The sequence below is a fragment of the Macaca fascicularis genome, chromosome 17 (genome assembly GCF_037993035.2).
Source record: "Macaca fascicularis isolate 582-1 chromosome 17, T2T-MFA8v1.1".
Taxonomy (NCBI): domain Eukaryota; kingdom Metazoa; phylum Chordata; class Mammalia; order Primates; family Cercopithecidae; genus Macaca; species Macaca fascicularis.
In genome coordinates, this window is record NC_088391.1 from 101,151,697 (window position 1) to 101,168,527 (window position 16,831).

At 49.3% G+C, this 16,831-nt stretch overlaps 2 protein-coding genes across 6 annotated transcripts in view; one reads left to right on the top strand and one right to left on the bottom strand.

Moving 5' to 3' along the window:
- The window catches only part of RAB20 (RAB20, member RAS oncogene family), a 36,565-nt gene extending 30,594 nt beyond the window's left edge, over positions 1 to 5,971 (bottom strand). For 2 of the 3 annotated variants that reach the window (XM_005586238.4, XM_074021422.1), the window contains exon 1: positions 5,604 to 5,971. In XM_005586238.4, the coding sequence (XP_005586295.1) occupies positions 5,604 to 5,775 (172 nt within the window). In that variant the 5' untranslated portion in view covers positions 5,776 to 5,971. Of the gene's footprint in view, positions 1 to 3,378; positions 3,701 to 5,603 lie in introns of all 3 variants that reach the window. The other variant, XM_074021424.1, reaches the window with a different exon arrangement.
- A 148-nt stretch (positions 5,972 to 6,119) lies between these two features.
- Positions 6,120 to 16,831, top strand: part of NAXD (NAD(P)HX dehydratase) — a 67,272-nt gene continuing 56,560 nt past the window's right edge. For all 3 annotated transcript variants that reach the window (XM_074021412.1, XM_074021414.1, XM_065532986.1), the window contains exon 1: positions 6,120 to 6,382. The gene's annotated coding sequence lies outside the window, so the exon portion shown is untranslated. The remainder of the gene's footprint in view (positions 6,383 to 16,831) is intronic.

Sequence of the window (16,831 nt, forward strand, 5' to 3'; positions counted from 1 at the left end):
GCTCAGACAGGTGCCCCTTTCTCCCCTTATTATACAGGAGGAGTCTGATGCAAAAGGAGGTGACACAGCCACGGCCACAGCTGTGGTCAGCAGATGCCCTGATCTCCAGAACCTGTGCCCACGTCACGTGGGTGAGGGACGCTGAGCCTGCCAGTCAGCCACCCTGAAAACAAGGACCAGGATGGATCCCACAAAATCACAGGGGTCCTTTAAACCCTTAGAAGAGGGATGCTGTAGAGGACAGACCTAACCGGACTGCCTTTTCGGAGAGAGGATAAAGCCAGGAAATCAGGCAGGCTCCAGAAGCCAGGCAAGTCTAAGAAACAGGTTCCTCCCTCAGCCTCCAGAAAGGAATGCAATCCTGCAAGCTTTGACTTGAGCCCAGTGAGAGACTCATTTGGGACTTCTGACCTCTGGACTACTTAAAGACAATAAATCTATGGTTTTAATTTTTATTTATTTATTTGAGACAGGGTCTTGCTCCATTGCCCAGGCTGGAGTGCAGTGGTATGATCATGGCTCACTGCAGTCTCAAGCTCCCAGGCTCAAGAAATCCTCTTACCTCAGCCTCCCACGTAGCTGGGACTACAGGTGCGCCCCACTACACCTGGCTAACATTTTTATTCTTTGTAGAGACAGTCTCCCTGTGTTGCCCAGGCTGGTCTTCAATTCCTGGGTTCAAGCGATCCTTTCACCTCAGCCTCCTAAAGTGCTAGGATTACAGGCAGGAGCTACCATGCCAGGCAAATTTGTGTTGTTTTAAGTAACTAATTTGTTATAGCAGCAATAGGAAACTGACACAGATTTTGGAACTGGGAGCAGAGAGAGGCTGTTACGAACATGGAAGTGGTTTTAGAACTGGGCAATGGCAGATCTGGGAGGATTTGAGGATCATGAGAAGGCAGCCTGGATTGGCCTAAACAGATGGTTGGCAGGAAGATGCACATGAACAGCCCTGCTGGTGAGGAATCAGAAGGAAGCGAGAAGCATGGCAGAGAAAACCTGCATCCTCAGAGTGAACACCTCCACCAGGAGGAGCCAATTACAGGTGGAAGCCTGGGGTCGGAATGAGGACTGCGTTATCGGAAGTGGAGGAGTGAGGATGGGGTGCCAGAGAGCTCAGCTGAGTCGTGCCCCACAGCTGTGAGGGAAGCATAACCATGTGTGATGAAGTTGGATATTTAGCTGAGGAGATTTCCAAGCAAAGTGTTGAAGGTATGGATTTTTCTGGCTGTTTATATTAAGATGAGGAAGAACAGATAGGATGAGGGAAGAGAGCAGGACTTGGTGATGTGGGAAGTCCTCAGGCAGATTGCTGGGAGGCTCACACTAAGAGGTCCACCATCCAGAATGCCTGTGCTGGAGAGGAGGCCCTGGTGTGGCCACATAACCTTCTGCTGGTGCCTCAGAAGGACCCGAAGGCCAGAGGACTCTCAAGAGACCAGGATGTCTCACCTTTGCAGTGGCCACTATTCTGTCTGTCACAGCCTGGCTTCAGGCTCCCACAGACATGCCTCCATTCCACATGCAAAACGCACTCACCCTCTCCAACACCCAGTCCCCAGAGACACAGCTGGAGTTGGATGCCAGCATAGGGAAGCGGCTCAAGTCTGGGCTCCCCGCTGCCTTCCAAGCTGGCTCTTCAGGGGCCACGTGCTGGGGATGCAAATGTGAGTCAGGTAGTGCCCCCCCTCCCACCACCCACCAGGCCACGGCCTTGAGAAGGGAAGGAAAACAAATGCGGAGGGCATTCTGTCTCCAGGGCTCTGGGGACCAGGTCTGTGCTGGGCACACCAGCCGCTTTCTCATCAGCCTGTCGTATTTTCTTCAAAGTAATGATAAGATGTGAAGCTGTACCACTCACTTCTTGCCTGCCTTTCCCCCTCCTCTGGAATCCAGAGCCTGCAGAGCAGCAGCCAGCCGGCCTGCTCACTGCTGTGGAACAAGTATCTGGCACCAGGGAAGCTCAGTTTATATTTGCCAACAACAGGCAACACCTAGACTGTCCTGAGCAACCAGCAGACAGAGAGGAGCACAGGGGTATGTTTTCTAGGGCTCTGCCTCCTCGCTGGGCAACCTCCTTTTGCTTCCTGGATGCGCCCACCCATGCACAGCAACCACTCCACATGTGTGTGCCCAATTAGACGAGGGCTGGGAGTGACGAGGGCTGGGAGTGACAAGTGCCCCCTAAAACGGCATAATGAGACAAGTGAGTTGGAGTTGGCTGAACCAAGGTCTAAATCCCACTTAACTTCTGCTGTCTTCCCATCTTTTTTTTTTTTTTTTTTTTTTTTTTGAGACAGAGTCTTACTCTTGTCACCCAGGCTGGAGTGCAATGGTGCGATTTTGGCTCACTGCAACCTCCTCCTCCAGGATTCAAGCGATTCTCTTGCCACAGCCTCCCAAGTAGCTAGGATTACAGGCGCCAGCCACCACACCCAGCTAATTTTTGTATTTTTAGCAGACACAGGGGTTCACCACATTGGCCAGGCTGGTCTTGAACTCCTGACCTTAGGTGATCTGCCCGCCTCAGCCTCCCAAAGTGCTGGGATTACAGGCAGGAGCCACCATGTGGCCCTGTCTTCCCATCTTTTTTTTCTTTTTTTTTTTTTTGAGATAGAGTCTCGCTCTGTCGCCAGGCTGGAGTGCAGTGGCGCGATCTTGGCTCACCACAACCTCCGCCTCCCTGGTTCAAGTGATTCTCTTGCCTCAGACTCCCGAGTAGCTGGGACTACAGGTGTGTGCCACCACACCCAGATAATTTTTGTATGTTTAGGATATAATAATTATTTATGTTAATAATTTTTTATGTTTATGCTAACATTTCACCATGTTAGCCAGGATGGTCTTGATCTCTTGACCCCATGATCTACCCACCTCAGCCTCCCAAAGTGCTGGGATTACAGGTGTGAGCCACCACGCCCGGCCCCATCTTTAACATGCAAATAATCACACCTCCCTCTGGAGGGCTGTTGTGTCAATGGAATAGGGTAATGTACGTCTACCCTGCCAACTCTCTTCTCCCTCTTCAGCTCCATCCTGCCTTACAGGCTACAAGCAGCCAGGCACTGGGTATACACCGACCCCCGTGCAATCGTTTTTACTATTAAACATCCTGTCACCCTCCGCACACCTGCGCCTCCACCCCAGCCCACCCTGCCTTGTGTTGCTAAAAGCAACTTTGAAAATGGTTCCTCCTCCGGCTGGTCCTTATCGTTCTGCCTCGGTTATGACAATTACAACAAAGACAACTTGAAAAGCAATGTCTGTGTGATGGAGAGAAAGTTTAGGAGCTAAACAAAAGAAGGAAAAGAATAAGGTCCCCTAAAAGTTAAATTCTGAATTTCCAATAATTATAGAAAAGGTATCTGTTCCTACCTCTCTTTTTCCTTCAAGTACCCAGTCAGGCCACAGACCACTGAGGAGGCAGGCAAGGGTGGCCTGTGTCCCTGCCAACTCTGGGCCAGGGCCGCCTGAGTACACAGGAAGTCAGGAATGTGGAGAAGGGGCCTGGTCACCCTCTGTTCTGAGGAGTTCTAGTAATTCACCCTTAGGATCTTTCGAACAAGCAGCAGCAGCCTCGGATGCCAGGAAATGAGCTGCTGCCCCCAGGAACGCTTCAAGACATCTAGGGCATCACATCAGCACAACTGCAAAATCCTCTGGTGATCAAGATTCCAGCTGCATCATGTCCTTGGTGCTGAAGAAGCAAGAGGCCAGTCGAAACAAAACTGCTACTTCATTCCCTCCAATGCAGGGGCTGTTCTAGCACTGCAGGGCAGCTCTTGTTCCAGAAACACCCCGTGTGGTAAGAGTCTGCCTCCAACGGCAGCCACTACAGGGGTTTCGGTTTGGGTCCCCCAATAACACTCCTACATTAACCTTGCTACTTGTAAACCAAGGGCAGCAGTAAATCCCAGCCAGCCAGCGAAAGCAGCAGAGGGGCAAATCTTTGTACAAAAGCAAATTAGGTTCCATTTGACTTTGTACAAAAGCAAATTGGGTTCGTGAAGTGGGTTCGATGTGACTTCTAGAGCATGCGTTCCATCGTTAACAAATGCTCAGTGTGAGGGAGTCAGCTCAGTAAACCTCACCCTGCAGCCTGGGGCGGAAGACAGAATTGGAGCAAAGATCCGGGAAATGCACCTCTTTACCCGGGGACATTGTTTTCACAAGATGATTGCCAATAAACTAGTCACGATGTTAACTGGGATAATAATAATGAAAAAGCAAGCATCAAAGAAGGCAAAAGGGAGGGGGAGAACTGGAAGTACCTCTGTGAGCTTCGTTAATTCAGTTTTAAAGAGAGAATTAATTATCATCTTGTTTATTCAGCATACTGTCGCACCCAAGATGGCAGTTTAAGAACTCTGGACGGGGCCTTTGGGTATATGACTTTTTAAAATGCTGACACAAAAGAAGTCAGAACTTTCAGAGTTTCAGGCTTCTAAAAACTCACACTCATTGAAAATGTGTCACACGAATCCAGTTTCTTCACTTACAATATCTTATTCTTTTGTAAGGAGAAGGAAATATATTCCATTGCAATGCTACAATCACCAGTGTTATTTTCCAATGTTAAACAGAAAGCTTGAATTGAGATCTTCTAAGTTGTACTTTTGAAAAGTCACAAATACTACATACTAAAAATAACTCATTACCTATCTTACAAATGCTTCCACCGGAAGTCACTCCAAACCCATATGACGTATCTGAGCCAAGATCAAGCAGAAGATTAACTGTAAAAGGCAGATATGCTCCGGGCTGAGAGGTCCGGAGGCTCCAGTTCTATTTCCTCTCTCCTGAGTAAACCCAGCAGGGGACCACTCTGTGCCTCATTTTACTCTTTCTTAAAAAGGGGCTAATAACACCAGCTCTGCTCACCCCTCAAGTGAATCTTTTTTTTTTTTTTTTTTTTTTTTTTTTTTTTTTTTTTTTGAGACGGAGTCTGCTCTGTCGCCCAGGCTGGAGTGCAGTGGCCGGATCTCAGCTCACTGCAAGCTCCACCTCCCGGGTTTACGCCATTCTCCTGCCTCAGCCTCCCGAGTAGCTGGGACTACAGGCGCCCGCCACCTCGCCCGGCTAGTTTTTTGTATTTTTTTTAGTAGAGACGGGGTTTCACCGTGTTAGCCAGGATGGTCTCGATCTCCTGACCTCGTGATCCGCCCGTCTCGGCCTCCCAAAGTGCTGGGATTACAGGCTTGAGCCACCGCGCCCGGCCTCCCTCAAGTGAATCTTAAAGGAGATCATGTTCCTACGGGTACGTAAAAACTGAAAATACCCAACAAAGCAGCCACCGAGGAGCGTCTCTGGTTCCCAGGGCAGCAGAGCAGGAACGCGGGGCTCGGGAGCAAAGGCCGCTTAGGTACACAAGTGACCAGCGGGTTCTCTGCAAACTGGATTGTCGCTGAGGTCACTGAGTGGCTCAGCAGGCAGAGCTCAGCCCAACCAGCAAGGGAGGACGAGTGGGAAACCCCGAGAAGAAGGCATCTGCTGTGCGAGGCCGGGACCCTGTGCGCCGCCGGGTGCCCTGCTGGAAGCCCCGCGCCCCCGGTCCCCGGCGGAGCCCCAGAGCGGCGTGGCTCAGGCGGCGCCGGCCTCACCTGCGGTGTCCCAGATGGAGATGTTGTAGGAGCGCCACTGCTTCAGGTAGAAGGCGCCGCCCACCGTGCTGACCGTGTCCGGGAAGCGCCGCTCCATATACCGCTGCAGCAGCGACGTCTTCCCCACGTTCATGTCCCCCAGCAGCACAATCTTGCTGTCGGGCTTCCTCATCTTCCCGCAGGAACCCCCGGCGCCCCGCACCCTTTCCCGGAGGCTGGCCGGCTCGTGCGCCCCGCGCGCAGCTGGTGGAGCGGACCCTGGACTCGCCGCGACCCGGTTCTCGGGAACGCTCCGGGACCTTCGCCTCCGGACGCCCGGGAGCGCAAGAGAGGAAGCGCGTGTGCGCGCCCGGGCAGGAGCTGGCTACGGAGCCCGGAGCGCACGTCGGGGGCCCGGACCGCGGCGGCCTCGCCCCGCCCCCCGGGCCCTTTCACCGCCCCGGCCCCGCCCCATCCCCTTCCCCCCACCGCCCCCACCCCGCCCCTGCCGGACCTCGCGCTTTCGCAAGAACGGGAGTTCTCCAGCCGAGGCTCGGGACTGCTGCAGGATGGAAAATGAAAGTTCTGGGAGCACCTTCCGCCTCTCCGCTTCTGCACGGTCGGGGCTGCGGTGCGAGGAGCCTGGCCGCGGGGCCGAGCGAGGTGGAAGGGCCGGGGCCCTTGGGGAACCCCCTTCTCTCTTCCACGCTCCTTTAGGAGAGGAACACGTGAGAGCGTGTTCCTCTCACGCTCGACCCAGCGCCTTTCCAGCTGCGGTCGATTTGCTTCTCCGCGTGCGTGTAAGTGCAACCACCCTCAAGGTCATTGAAAAAGTTTGCTTTAAATGAGCGTCTGCGGAGCCCGTCCTGAGGCTCTCACTGTTAGAGATTAGAGATGGGGGCGCTTTCTAGTGGAGGGTTTTGCTTGTGGAGGATTTTGGTTTTGCTCTTTGACTTTTGCAAGAAGCCTTTTATCCTATTTTGTACCTGAAAAGTGGACAGTCATCTCCATTTATGGCTTGGAATGAAAATTTGACTATGGCAGTTGCAATCGCTACTTGAGAAATATTTCCTCCTTTTTTTTTTTTTTTTTTTTTTTTTGACACGGAGTTTTGCTCTTGTTGCCCTGGCTGGAGAGAAGTGCGCTATCTCGGCTCACTGCAACCTCCGCCTTCCGGTTTCAAGTGATTCTCCTGCCTTAGCCTCCCGAGTAGGCGGGATTACAGGCATGAGCCACCATGCCCGGCTAATTTTTGTATTTTTAGTAGAGACAGGGTTTCACCATGTTGGCCAGGCTGGTCTCGAACTCCTGACCTCGTGATCCACCCGCCCCAGCCTCTCAAGTCCTCCTTTTTAGAGTAAACCTTGAAATGCTTTTAAAATATGCAGCGTGTGGAATTTGGTTTGTTGGTTGGTTGGTTGGTTGGGGTTTTTTAGAGAAAATGAGAGGTAGAATGGACTTTAAGTTGAACCCTGGGGACAGTGTCGCTCTGGCCGCTGGCCTGGCTGAGAAAGGCGGTGAGACCCTGAGCAGGTTAAAACCGGTGTCCTGTAAAGGGAAATAGGCCCGTTGCCTCCTTCGGTAGGTGCCCTGAGACTCCGACAAGGCAGGAATGCCAAGGCCTATCATACCTGCTCAGCCCTGGCACGTCAGGTTGCTGAGACTGAGCAGTGTGGGGCTGAGGTGGAAGTGGACCTTCTGGGGCATGGAAAATGCACCAGGAGACCCCGGCTCCTTCTCAGCCAGCACTGCTTCATCCTCAGAACAAATTTCAGTCAATTCGGCATTTATTCAATGCCTGTTGCATGCAAGTGACAACCTAAATAACAGAGAGGATGTCTAAAAGAAAAAGATACTTATTTTGCAATAGAGCATTGCAATAGAAATATGCATGCCATAGTAAACTTGTGCATATTCAGGGAGGCAAAGAAAGCAAAGGTTTTTTAAAAAATAAGGCGGACTGGCCGGGCGCGGTGGCTCAAGCCTGTAATCCCAGCACTTTGGGAGGCCGAGACGGGCGGATCACGAGCTCAGGAGATCGAGACCATCCTGGCTAACATGGTGAAACCCTGTCTCCACTAAAAAATACAAAAAACTAGCCGGGCGAGGTGGCGGGCACCTGTAATCCCAGCTACTCGGGAGGCTGAGGCAGGAGAATGGCGTGAACCTGGGAGGCGGGAGCTTGCAGTGAGCTGAGATCCGGCCACTGCACTCCAGCCTGGGCGACAGAGCGAGACTCCGTCTCAAAAAAAAAAAAAAAAAAAAAAAATAAGGCGGACTGCACAATTGTTTGAAAATAATTATCTGTGGCTACAAAGATCCATAACGAAGGCAATGTCAGTTCGAAGTAGGACAGCGAGTGGCTGGGCCATGTCCTTGCAGGACTTGTTTTTTGTGGGAGATTGCAGTGACCTTTGTGCAAGGTTGCGGTTTTTCCAGAGAGTCCTTTTTGTTACCAGGCACAAGGACCCTCTCTTTGCCGAGCACGGTGGCTCACGTCTGTAATCCCAGCACTTTGGGAGGCTGAGGCAAGTGGATCACGAGGTCAGGAGATGGAGACCATCCTGGCTTACACAGTGAAACCCCGTCTCTACTGGGCGCCTGTAATCCCAGCTACTCGGGAGGCTGAGGCAGGAGAATGGCATGAACCGGGAGGCGGAGCTTGCAGTGAGCCAAGATTGCGCCACTGCACTCCAGTCTGAGTGACAGAGCGAGACTCCGTCTCAAAAAAAAAAAAAAAGAACCCTCTCTTCATGGCCTTCCCTGGCTCTATTTGTCAGGGTTTTCTTAACATTAGTGACTCCATTTCGATTCTGACAATTTTCACACAAGCTACAGTGCCTGGCCTGGGGTGACACAAACATGAATCAGGTTTGGTTCCTGTTGGCCAGGCACAGTGGCACACACCTGTAATCCCGGCACTTTGAGAGGCTGAGGCAGAGGGATCCTTTGAGCCCAGGTGTTCAAGATTAGCCTGGGCAACATGGGCAGACCTCTGTCTCTACAAAAAAGACAGAAAAAATTCGCCATGCATGGTGGTGTGCACCTGCAGTCCTAGCTATTCAGGAAGCTGAAATGGGAGGATCACGTTAGCCCAGGAGGTCAAGAGTGCGGTGAGCCGTGATTGTGCCACTACTGCACTTCAGCCTGGGAGACAATAAGACCCTGTCTCAAAAAAAAAAAAAAAAAAGTTTCATTTCTGCCCTGGAGAGGGTCACAATGAAATAGAACGTGAATAGCTTTGTTTAAACAAACTAAACCAAGGCCACAAGGTTGTGAGTAGGTCTAAATGGCCCACTGCAAAGGGACAATGATGGGCTGGGACTCGAGCTTGGAGACCAGGTGATCCAACACGGATCAATGTGCACTACCCCCAGCCCCACAGAGTCACTGGCCACAAAGTGAGGAAGCAAAGCCCTGGAATTTCATGAAGCGCACACATCTTTTTGAATGTTGAGACCAAGAGAGGGAAGCGGGTATGAAGGCTGGAGCTCTGACTTTGTTTCCTCATCTGCCAGTCATCCCATCGATCCTGCCCAATCCTGTGTTTGGAGGTGCAAGCGCAGTCCTGCCCAGGAAAGTGCTGGAAGGGTAAAAAGCACCAAACAAACATCAGGGATGGTCTGTGACAGGAGGAGAGGAGAGAGTTCTCATGCTTGTATGACTGGTAATAATGGTCTGGAATCACTTGGATTCCAAGTGGAGCTGATTTCTCCTTTGCACGGGGCCCTGTGCTCATTACACGCTGAGGAGTGCAGCTGGCGGCTCCCTTGCCTCCTTGTTCCTTCTGGGAGCTGAGGCACCTGTGTTTACTGCTGCAGCCTCCTCTCACTACCATCTTCCCTGTCACCTTTCATTCAGGGCCAGACTTCCCTCAGCACCCTCTTCTCCTGCGCCTGCGCCATCTCACTTCTGTGCCCACCTCTCTCTAAAGAAGCTGCCTCCTAAGGCCGCCAATGACTGGCTTGTTTCCTTTTTTTGAGACAGAGTCTCATCTGTCACCCAGGCTGGAGTGCAGTGGTGCAATCATGGCTCGCTGCAGCCTCGACCTCCCAGGCTTAAGTGATCGTCCCACCTCAGCCTCCTGAGTAGTTGGGACTGCAGGTGTGTGCCACCATGCCTGGCTATTTTTTTTCTGTGTAGATGAGGTCTTGCTATGTTGCCCAGGCTAGTCTCAAACTCTTGACCTCAAGTGATCCTCCTGCCTCGGCCTCCCAGAGTGCTGGGATTACAGACACGAACCACTGCACCAGCCGGGACTGGCTTGTTTCTAAATCCAGCGAGCTCCTTCCATCCTCATGTGCTTTTGTGCCCTCCGGGTCTCCAGTGTTCCTCTGGCATTCCCTCTTGGGATTCACATCCCTCCATGTTCTCACATAGCTTCAATCCTCTCATCCTTTCACCTGGAGATTTGTTTGTTTGTTTGTTTGTTTTGGAAAATATATTTAAAGTAGAGAATAATATGAAAGATGCCAGCTGTGTCCCTACTTCCAAGAACTGATTTTGTCAGAAGGTTAACATTCTCCTCCTCCAAAGGTAATCATGTTCCTGATTTCGGTACATGCCTTTCAGTTCCATTTGAAAGGTAATTTACCATGTATACTCATAGCTTTATTCATTTCCTGGGGCTGCCATAACAAAGTACCATGAGCTGGATGGCTTAAACGACTAAAGTTTATTGTCTCACGGTTCTGAGGCTAGGCATCCAAATCAAAGCCTCGGCCGGGCCATGCTGTTTCTGAAGACTCGAACAGAGAGTCCTTCCTGCCTTTGCCAGCTTCTAGGAGCCACAGGAGCTCCTTGGCTTGTGGCTCCAGCCTCTGCCTCTGTTCTCATGTAGCTGTCTTCTTTCTGTGTGTCTCTTCTCTCTGTCCAAGTTTCTGTCTTCTTATAAGGTCATGAATTGTATTTGATTAAGGCTTGCCCTACTGCAGTATGACCCCGTCTTAACTAGTTACGTCTGCATTGACCCTGTTTCCAAATAAGATCATATTCTGAAACATTGAGTGTCTTAGTCCATTTGTGCTGCTATTATAAAATACCTGAGACTGGATACTTTATAGAAATGTATTCAGTTCTGGAGGCTAGAAGTCCAAGATGAAGGCACTGGCAGGCTTAGTGTCTGGTGAGGGCCTGTTCCTCATAGATGATGCTGTCCATGTGTCCTCTTATGGCAGAAGAGACAGAAGACCACTCAATACCATCACCTTGTTGTTTAAGTTCCAACACAACTTAATTTTGGAGGTGCACATATATTCCAAACACAGCATCGGATGCGAGGTCTTCAGCGTGTTTCTGGGGTCACAATTCAGCACACAACAGCAGTTATAGACAATGTATGGCGTCATCTCAGTTGCCCATTGCTGCACAACAAACCACCACCAAATGGAGTCACTTAAAACAATTCTTCTGTCTGTGGTTCCGCTGGTAACGAGGTCTGGCTGGGCAGCTCGGCTGATCTCACTCGGGCCTCTCATGTAGCTGCAAGCAGACAGCAGCTGGGACTGAGTCTCTGGAGGTGAGTGGAGCTGGAGGACCCCAGTGGACTCTTCACTCACACACTTGCTGTTCCAATGCTCCTTCATGTGGTCGTCATCCCCACAAGACCGTGCTCCCGGGACCCTCTACATGTCCTCTCCGGCAGGGCAGCTGAACTATTTGCTAGGCAGCTCAGGGCTCCAAAGAGCATGTACCAAGAGATGAAGTGGAAGAGACGAGGCCTCTTACAGCCTAGTCAGAAGTCTCAGCATGACTTCTCCATGTGGGTCAAGAAAGTGTAGTGCTGGTCCAGCTTCAAGGGCCAGGGAAGTCCACTCTATGTCTGCATGGGAGGAATGATAAAGAATTGTAGCCCTCTTTAGTCTATGAGAGGTTTTAATGTTCATATGTGAAGCTTTAACCCATCTTTAATTTATTCTATGGGAGGAGGTAGGGACTTAAGTTTATTTTTATGTTATGGATTTGGAAAGCAAATTGACCTGTTACCATTTATTAAACAGCTCATCCTTTCTCACTGATTTTTAAACCATCAGCTAAAGTCAGTTACATAAGTATCAATTTCTGGACCCTCTATCTGTCCAACTCCTATATTTTTCTAACCTTGGACAGCACCACACTGTCTTAGGGCGGGTTCCCCTCATCCTTCTTTAACAAAGTCCCTTTGACTATTCTGGAACCTTTACTCTTCCATCTGAATTCTGAAATCAATGTATCTAACCTTAGGAAACACATTAATGACATGTATAGTTAAATTTAGGAAGAGTGGATATCTTTATAATATGAAAATGTCCCATTTATGGACATGGTATACCTCTCCATTTATTCAGCAGGTGTTCAAGGCTCGCCTAGAATTTTTACACTTCTTTCTACTTTTTTACCATCAGGAAGTTGAATCACTTCCTGGAGCATGATTTTTGATTCTCCAAATGTTACCCCCCGTCTGCTTCTCTCACCTGAGCTCTTTGTCCATTTCTTCATCCACCTACTAAGCCTTTCCACATGGATCTCTCAATATGGCAACCCACCATATCATTCATCTGCCCTTCTCTAAATGCAGAGTCATTCATTCATTCACCATCTTTATAACCATATCCAATTCATCACCAAGCCCAATGGATTTTCCCTTCTAAATAAATCCCTCTAACATCTTCTCTCTCTTTTCCCACAGACACCCACTTGTCTGGAACCTTCTTACACCGAAATAGTTAGAATCCACTCCTATTTGGTCTCCTTAACGCCAAGCTCCTGCCGTCCCAATCACTGTCACACTAACCTTTCATAACCACTGTTTTCTCTGCCCAGAGACCTGCCACAGCTCCCTACTTTCTATCTCCACAAGTTCAAATCCTGCCCCCCTCCATACACGCACTCACACTTACCACCCTTTTTTACAGTTGCTCTCCCACCTACTTTACCCCCTGTTGCCCTGTATGTGGCTCATTTACAGGTTTGATGGTGCCGTTTCCTTCTCTAGGGTGTTAGCTCCATGGGGGAGAAACCTCTGTGTTGTTCACCACTGTGCCTGGTGAACACCACTGCACCCAGCACACAATGGGCACTGAAGAAAGCACTGAGTCGCAGAAGAATGAATGAATTCCCCTCCCTGGTGAGGCCAGAAGCAACATCCCATAAGCATATCATGACCAGCTATTTCTCCACTTCATTGCTCACTGAGTTTGCCCACTTGAAAAGCCCTCCAACCCCTCATCTGTGCAGGTTTGGAATTCTGTGCAGGACTCAGGAATTCCATGAGGTGCAGCCCAGGCACACCCCCTTCTAATCCTCTCCCTCTGGGGAGCCCTTTCCTGCTCCTTCATCTGAGTTTCTACCACCCTGCTAGCCTCTTCCATGCAGTTTAGCCCCTGACAATGACTCACGGACTCATTTGACTGTCATCATCTCTAGCAGTTTAAAACTTCTCTCGGGTCAGGGAGCAGGTCCTAACCTCATTCGACACCTCACCGAGTGCATTGTCCCTTTCTCAGCACATTCTGCCACTCAGTAAATGTTTGAAGAAGCTTCATGAGGGCAGGAATCTTTGTGTTTTGTTTCTCTGATGTCTCCCAAGTGCCTGGCCCTGGAAGGCAATTGATGCTCAATCAATACACATTTTAATAAATTCACTAGTGAACTGAAACACCACGTGAAACACTCACTGCTGCTTTTAGAGTTTGTGGAGGGAGGGACTGTTCCCTGCACCTACCCCAGTGCCTGGCACCTGGAATTCACCGAGCAAGTTTGTTGAAAACGTTAAAGGAATTTTCCAGCAGTTTGAAAAACTAAACCAAGAGAATGTCTCCGTGTCGAATTTCAGGCACTCCTTACAAAAATGCCTTAAAGTCTAAATCACCGTATTCACATGCAGGAAGCAGTGTTGAGGAAGGAGGTAGTACAGGGTTAAGGGTCTATTTAAACCAGCTGTTTAGCACCAAGTTAGATGTTTATTCTGTCTGGTTTAAACCACTGGCTTAACAGGGTAATTAATTTTCCAGTTTCATCAGTGAAATGTGCTGTGAGGCCAAGAAAATTATGTAGTTCATTTTTTGTAAATAGATGCAAACTGAGAAATTCTGTGACCATTAATAGTCTCATAAAAGAAATAAGAAAATATGATTGTTTCTGTTAGATTTTGCAAAATGGCTAAGGAGCATTTTTAGGTACTTTGTTGTAGAACAACTATCTTTTAAGCTACTTTTCTTCTTTCTTAAAAACAAAATGTAGGTCGGGCACGGTGGCTCACGCCTGTAATCCCAGCACTGTGGGAGGCTGAGGCAAGTGGATCACCTGAGGTCAGGAGTTCAAGACCAGCCCGGCCAACATGATGAAACCCCATCTGTGCTAAAAATACAAAAATTAGCTGGGTGTGATGGTGGATACCTGTAATCCCAGCTACTTGGGAGGCTGAGGCATGAGAATCGCTTGAAGCCAGGAGGCGGAGGTTACTTTACCTCAGCCTGTAAAGTGAGCCGAGGTCACGCCACTGCACTCCAGCCTGGAGGACAGAGCGAGACTTCGGCTCAAAAAAAAAAAACAAAAAATGTATTGCCCATTTATTATGTACTCATTCAGCAGATAGGAGCAAAAGCACCCATTCTACTCTTAAGTCCCAACCCAGAAATAGAGCAGTGAGGGAAACTGACAGCATCCTGGGCCTCAGCACCTGCTGGGAGAAAGACAGCCAGCAAAATACACAGCAACACACAGGATATAGCACCCTTGGTGTTGATTAAACGCTAGATGAAGAAAAGGGAGGAGGAGACGGGAGGAATACAGGCTGAGGCGGTGGCAGGGGGTTCCATTTTAAACAGGATGTCGACAAAGATAGAATTTCAGTGAGTGCTAGAATGAGGTAAGGACTTACATCAACAATCTGCCCGCACCATTTTTTCTTAGATTTCAGAAATTGTTTTCATTTGATTTAACACTGGTGCCTTCCTTCAGTTCATTTTCTGTTTATCATAAAAATTATCCTAGGTCTTCAAAGCTAATTTAATGGAATTTTATAGAAATGGAAATAAAGTGACTACGAGCTTCAAAAAGGTGGATTTCGGGTATAAAGACAATCTTATAATTTTTTTTCTTCTTAGAGACAGAGTCTCATGTGGTCACCCCAGGCTGGAGTGCAGTGGCACGATCTAGGCTCACTGCAACCTCCACCTCCCAGGTTCAAGCGATTCTTGTGTCTCAGCCTTTTGAGTAGCTGGGACCACGAGTGTGCAGCACCACGCCTGACTCATTTTTGTATTTTTAGTAGAGATGGGGTTTTGCCATGACTACTGGCACCAAGTGATCCACCTGTCTTGGCCTCCCAAAGTGCTGGGATTCCAGGCATGAGCTGCCACGCCCAGCCAAAGTGGTGAATTTTAGATCAGTGTTGTTTTGCAGTGGCTAGGTCTGTGCAAACCTACCCTTGAAGTCCAAGGAAACTGACAGGCTGAAGAAAGAGCTGACATACCCAGTTTCCTAGAAATAAACATTTAAGGCCAGGCGGGAAGGCTCACGCCTGTATCCCAGCACTTTGGGAGGTTGAGGTGGGTGGATCACCTGAAGTCAGTAGTTCAAGACCAGCCTGGCCAACATGGTGAAACCCCATCTCTACTAAAAATACAAAAATTAGCTGGGCCTGGTGGCGCACACCTGTAACCCCAGCTACTCAGGAGGCTGAGGCAGGAGAATTGCTTGAACCTGGGAGGTGGAGGTTCCAGTGAGCCCAGATTGCACCATTGCACTCCAGCCTGGGTGACAAGAGTGAAACTCCATGTAAGGAAAGAAAGAAAGAGAGAAAGAGAGGAAGGGAGGAAGGGAGGAGAAAGAAAGAAAAGGAAGGAAGGAAGGAAGGAAGGAAGGAAGGAGGGAGGGAGGGAGAGAGAGAGACAGAAAGAAGAGAGGAGAGGAGAGAAGAGAAAAGAAACATTTAATCAAGATTGACAAACAGAAACCGTGTCTGTGTCTTGGGTGCCCTTACCTGCCAGACACAGGCCTTCTGTACTAAAGCAAAAGGGTGACTCAGAGGGGATGTACAAGGCAACTGAAGGATGATAACATCAAGGTTGTTTCAGCCTAGGGGCAGGATTTACAATGAGGACCTGCTCTTACTCAAGGAGCACAAGATAAACTGGAAATCCTAGAGGCCTTCCCAGAACTGGGGTTAGTCAGAAGTGAACCTGGCAGATCGCATCCCAGGTGGAGATGCTTTAGCCTCCATATGTATATTTCGCCCCCAAAAAAGGTTAAACTGAACCGACAACAGAGACATTCCTCTCTTGATAACAGAAACATTCCTCTCCGCACCTCTGTTCAATAATGAGGCACAGCAAACTGTGTAGAACGCGTGACAACCACAGATGAGGAAAGCACTCGTTAGTGCAGTCCTGACGCCATGGCCCCCTCTGACGTTCGTTCATGGAGGTTGCCCGCACATTCTGTCTTATTCAAAGGGGTGCTGGAATGAGGTGGGGGGAAAGCATCTGCTATTATTTCCGGTCGAGTGCTAGAGGCGTGAGCCCACATCTGGGGTCTGAGAGAGGGTCCCGCACTAGGAACTGGGACTTGATAATGGCCTCAAGGACAGCTTGGAGCGAAGAAAATATTTTTGGGTTTGCTGACATTTTAACTATAATTTTATATAAGAACTTATATTAAATCATCAAAATGGGGGATCCAGGACTCTGTCCTCTTTACGGGGTTGCTGGGCACACTGACTCACAGAGCCATAAACATCCACTCACAGGTGGGAGAAAATCAACGGAGACCATGTGGAAACCACTTCCCCTGCTTAAAAATCACCAAAGCCGTAATGATGGATAGTGAGACAGCAGTGACCCTCAGTATTTCAGTGGGACGTGAATAATGTTTAATTGTATGTTCGTATATTGCTTAACAGTTTTAGAAAATCTTTTCTTCTGCAGCACTAGCCTGCTCTGCCCATCCCAAAAGTGAGCGGTGCCTGAAGGAATTCTGAGCCCCTCTGTGGGAGGAAGCACGTCTGTCTTTTCGTTATGGCACCAGCACTGAGCACAGGGCTTGGAATACTATAATAAATAAACACATCTTTTAAAAATAGTGAAAAACGGAGAGAGCATAATCAATTAAATGCCCATGTTATTGTTCACGGCACGAGTGTCTTAGAGAATACAGGTGTTGAGGGTGGAATTGAGTCCCCCTGAGATTCACGCTGAATCCCTAACCCTCAGCACCACGGACTGAGCCTGAGCTTGAAGAGGGGGCCTTGAAAGGGTGATTAAGTTAAA